Genomic DNA, 5156 nt, shown 5'->3' on the forward strand with positions numbered 1-5156 from the left:
CAGTCCCCAGCCTGAGGACACCGGGAGCCGCTGTGTCCTGCGGAGCCGTGGGCACCCACGGATGACACCAGCCAGGGGCCCACGGGTGGTGCTTCACCCTGGGCTTCCCGGGGCAGCTCTGGCTGCGGCAGCAGGGCCGGGGCAGGTCCCCGTGGAGCAGCGGCTCCTTTGGGTTACAGGGAGAGGCGCTGAGGGCACCCCAAGGCTGCACCGGGGCCTCTGTGGACGGTCAGGTGAAACCATGCTGCGAGGGGAACCGAGGCCAGAAGGACCGTCCAGTCAGCGCTGAGCCCTGACGTGCCCCAGGCGGGAAGTCCCCAGACCCACCTGAACGGCCCCTCGAAGGTTCTCTAAAAAGTGACGTGGAGTAGAGAAAAGCCGCAGACCTGCCCCATTCCCAGGCTGGGGTCCGGAGCCCGGAGGCGCAGGAATGGGGAGTTCCTACCCTTCGCCCAGGACAGGCACCGCTCCTGGGACACCTCTCAGGGCAGCAGGTCTTGCTCCCCTTTCCTTCCCACCCGCGGCCCTGTGCCACATCCCAGCTCTGCAAGCACCGAGAGGTCCTGTGGGCTCCCCATTGGGAGGGTGATGCCCCCCACCAGACATCACCAAGGGGGGATTTATCTTCGGTTTGCAGGAGCCCACACCACCAGGGCCAGAATTCAGTCTGCAGAGGAGCAGGCAAGTGGGAGACACCGGGACTGTTTCTGAGAGGGATTCACCCACCCTGGAGCAGAGCTGCTCTGCCCAGGCACGCAAGGGACAGGGACCCCACCCTGCCGTCACCCCATGGCCCTTCCCAGCATGGCAGAGCCGTGCCAAGGGGACAGCATGGAGCACATGGGCTGCACTCACAGCAGCACAGGTGAATAAGCAGTGACACAAATTACTCTTCAGCTGCCATTCTCCTGTGGTGCATCACTGCAAACAGTTAAAAAGCTAAAAACCCTGTCTGGTGCAAAATCAATGGCCATGCCCTGCAGCAGCCTGGCCAGACCCTGACTAGGGCATGGATTTTCTTCCTGCTGGCTCAGAAGAGCAGTGACCTGCTCTGCCAACAACCTGCCAGACTTGGGGACATCCTAACCATGTCCCTGTGCTGCATGGACAAAATCTGCCAGGGCATTGCTCCTCCAGGAAGCAGGGAAGCCATGGAGGTCATTCAGCCTTTGCTGGTGGCAGGTGTCCTGTCTGCATCCCCTCTGAAGCACAGTTTGTGCTGGAGGAGGAATCAGGAGCCAGCCAAATGTGGAGATGGGGTGGGAAATGCCACCAAGCGCCGTGCTGGGGCAGACTCAAGCCAGGAAGAGCTCAGAGCCTTTGCCATGCCCAAGATCTGGCCAGGGAAGTCCCAAGAAGGTTTGGATTTTTAATAAATATGTAAAGAAAGAGAAAAAAAAGAAAGAAAAAAAAGAATAAATCCCAAGAGTCAGATTGAACTCCCACTCCATGGCTAGTCTCAGGTTTTTCTGTGCTGGAGGAAAGGCCTGGCCTCAGCTGTGTCCAGGTGGTCCCCAGGAGCCTGGCAGGAGGCAGGTCCCCCCTTTAGCCCCTCTGGGGTGGCCACTATCCCTCACCAAGCCCCAATTCCTCACCAGTGGGCAGGTGTCAGGCCGGCCCCGGGGTCTAGAACTGTCGAAGAGGGGCAGTATGGACGTGGAGCTCCTTGCAGGCTTTGCAGCCTCTGAAGTTACGTGCACAGAAGGGGCTGATGCTGTGCTGCTTTGCACAGACCCTCAGGCTCTCCTTTGAGCCTCATCCAGCCCTTCCACCTTCCCCTGACTGTGCCCAGGGCTCCCCATGTAATCCTTCTACTTCCACATGCCTGCCAATACACATCCCTTACCAGGGGCCTGTCTGTACCCAGGTGTCATCCTCTGGCACCTCTCCTGCCTCCTTGTCATTCAAGACCCAATTTAATTTGCTTTTCTCTCTGAACAGTGGGTCAGGCAATGGAGGTGGAGTAAAACAAGACAGTTTTTCTTTTAGCGTGTGAATTTTAGATTAGTTCATTGGTCCAGGTGTCTCATCACCATGCAAGCACTTCCACCCCTGCAAAGTAGCCCGGGGCAGAAGTATGGAGCTGGGGACAGTGCCTAGGACAGAGCCTGAAGTCCTGGAAGAGATCAGCCCTGGCGTCCAGTGGCAGTCACCTCCCACACTCAGTGACCGTGTCCATCACAGAACGGAGGGCACGAAGCAGGAGGGGGGCTGCCATGCCCCAAGCACCTGAGGAGCACCCTGGGAGCAAGGCTAGAGTTGGGACATGTGAGACCCAGCCCCTCAGTGAAGGACCCTGTCATCGTGGGGGTGTCAGAGGCAAAGGTCCTGTCGGAGATATAGCAATGACCCCCCACTGCGTGTCACCTTCCTGCTGATGCAACATGAGTCCATTGACTGGACCAGCCTTTGGACTGTGGCAAATGCTCAAGGGGTTGCACATGTGCTCAAGGGCCTGATAGCTGGAGCAGGGCAAGACACTTCTGAAGTCCAAAACTATTTGCCTAACCTGTATTTAAATTACATGGACCTGCTGGAAGTGATTGGAAGTCTGGGACAAGGACTCATCTGCCTGCTCCCCTCTGTGATAACCACACATGGCTCAGGTAGGTCCAGCCTACTCCTGAAGGTTCCCAGGTCCTGCTGAAATCAACAGCAAGGTCGCTGCTACTGAAGTATTTAGTGCTGTGAACAACAAGCAGCTGGGCTCCTGAGATGCTCAGCATGTCATGCATTTGCTCGTTTGTGCAACAGAAATGCAGGACCTTGGGCCCAGGGTTTGTTAATGGGGAAAAGAAACAGTGAAGCTCATGCTGCGTCAGCACCAGCATGGATGTGCATGGGCAAGCAAGGAAGCAATGGCTCCCTACAAGGTATCTTTGCAGGACTCAGGTCTCACCACCACCAGCACGGTTCACTGCAGGATCAAGGTCTTCCAGCAACGCCATGAGTGGCCCCAGCACTGCCGAGCTGAGCGGCTCATCACGCAGCCCACCAGAAGGAGGAATCTAGACCCACACCCACGCACAGACAGGAAATTCCATCATTTATCATCACAATATTCACACTGCTAAAAAAATGAGAGCTGTCTTTGCATCCAAGAGTTTCAATCTGTGTCCAGCTTTACATCTGAAATGTTCATGGGAGAAACAGTTTATGACTTTTCTCCAGTCTCCCAGTTATAACAGAGTCGTAGAATAGTTTAGTTTGGAAGAAATTTCTGGACATCATCTGGTCTGAACCCCTGCTCAAAGCAGGAACAACTTTGAGGTTAGGTCCAATTCCAAAGTTGCATCAGGTTGGTTGGAGTCAGATCACTGATTTTTTGAGTATGTCCAAGAGGATATTGGTCAACCTTTTGCACTGTTTTATCACCCTCAGTGTGAGCAAACTGTCCTAATATTTAATGGGAATTTGCCCACCTGCCCACATAAACACACCCTGAGAAGGATAATAGTGAATCAGTCTCAACCAAACACCCTGCCCACCCCATGCTGAAAAAGTAATTCCCAACATGTTTTTTCATGAGGAATGCAACTGGTTTAAGTTGAATACCATTCCTCTCGTAAGGCAAGAATATAAAAATACAGTCAAATCTTTAGGACTCCGCATGTAATTATTTTCTTTGCATACACTTCCAAGAACACTATTTCTGCAGATGGCAATGCTTGTCTGCTGCAATGCCTGCTCAAATAAACGGAGATAACAAGCTGTAGTGACCCGCACAACCGTGTTTTATTTTAAAGGAGGCTCTCCCACTCCAAACGCCTCCAGTCCTGCAGCCAGGAAGGAACTATGGAGAGTCTCAGAAGTGTGGATTTTGAGCAGCCAGCATAGCTTGCACAGCCCAGCACCAGGTGCTGCCATGTGTGCATCCAAGGGTGCAAGAACAACGATTGGATGAGGGAAAAGCTGTGTCTACCTGGATTTTCGAAAAGCATTCAACACAGTTCCCCATAGGATTCTCATAGAAAAACTGTCTGCCCATGGCCTGGATGAGCGAATGGTCTGCTGGGTCAAGCACTGGCTGGCTGGTCCCAGAGAGGGGTGGTCAGTGGAGCTAAATCCAGCTAGCAGCTGGTCACAAGTGGTGACCTCAGGGCTCAGTGTTGGGGCCATTTCTGATCAACATCTTTGTTGATGATCTTGATAAGGACACAGAGTGGATCATCAATAAATTTGCAGATGACACCAAGTGAAGTGGGAGTGTCGATCCGCATGAGGACAGGGAGGCTCTGCAAAGAGACCTGGATAGATTGGGTCGGTGGCCAATGTCAACGGGATGAGCATCAACAAGGCCAGGTGCCAGGTCCTGCCCTTGGGCCACAACCACCCCCTGCACGGCTACAGGCTTGGGGAGGAGTGGCTGGAGCTGTCTGGGAGAAAAGGGTCTGGGAGTTCTCACTGACAAGCAGATGAACATGAGCCGGCAGTGAGCCCAGGTGGCCAAGGAAGCCAACGACATCCCAGCTTGCATTAGAAATAGTGTGACCAGCAGAAGCAGGGAGGTGACAGTCCCCCTGTGCTCTGCACTGGTGAGGCCACACCTGGAGTGTTGTGTCCAGTTTTGGGCACCTCAATGTGAGAGAGATCTCGAGGGGCTGGAGCGAGTGCAGAGGAGGGCAACGAGGCTGGGGAAGGGCCTGGAGAATAAATCCTGTGAGGAGCCATTGAAGGAGCTGGGAGTGTTCAGTGTGAGGAGGAGGAGGCTGAGGGGAGACCTCATCCCTCTCTGCAGCTCCTGACAGGACATTGCAGAGGGGTTGGTGCTGGGCTCTTCTCACAGGGGATTAGTGACAGAACAAGAGGGAACGGCTTTAAACTGCAACAGGGGAGGGTCAGACTGGACACGAGGAAAAAACGTTTCCCAGACAGAGTGGTCAGAGAGTGGAACAGGCTGCCCAGGGTGGGGGAGTCCCCATCCCGGGGGGTGTTTACAGGCCGTTTGGATGAGCTGTTTGGATGGGGGATGTGGGGTAGGGGAGAACTTTGTAGAGTCGGGCTGAGGGTTGGACTCGATGATCCCGAGGGGCTTTTCCGACCTGAGTGATTCTGGGATTCTGTGACTTCACGGCCGCTGCCAGCCCAGGCGCTGCCGTCACACCGGGCAGGGGCCGTTCCATCCGCTATATCCGCCCGGGCCCAGGGGCCGGAGA

The 5156-nt window shown here is 54.8% G+C and overlaps 1 protein-coding gene across 1 annotated transcript in view; it reads left to right on the top strand.

The window, feature by feature from the left end:
* The first annotated feature begins 2597 nt into the window (after window positions 1–2597).
* The window catches only part of RAB5IF (RAB5 interacting factor), a 9401-nt gene continuing 6842 nt past the window's right edge, over window positions 2598–5156 (top strand). Inside the window, exon 1 of the mRNA XM_026867208.1 lies at window positions 2598–2606. Within this exon, the coding sequence (XP_026723009.1) occupies window positions 2598–2606 (9 nt within the window). The remainder of the gene's footprint in view (window positions 2607–5156) is intronic.

This window comes from Athene cunicularia, unplaced genomic scaffold (genome assembly GCF_003259725.1).
Source record: "Athene cunicularia isolate RWA unplaced genomic scaffold, athCun1 SCF_2, whole genome shotgun sequence".
Lineage (NCBI taxonomy): Eukaryota > Metazoa > Chordata > Aves > Strigiformes > Strigidae > Athene > Athene cunicularia.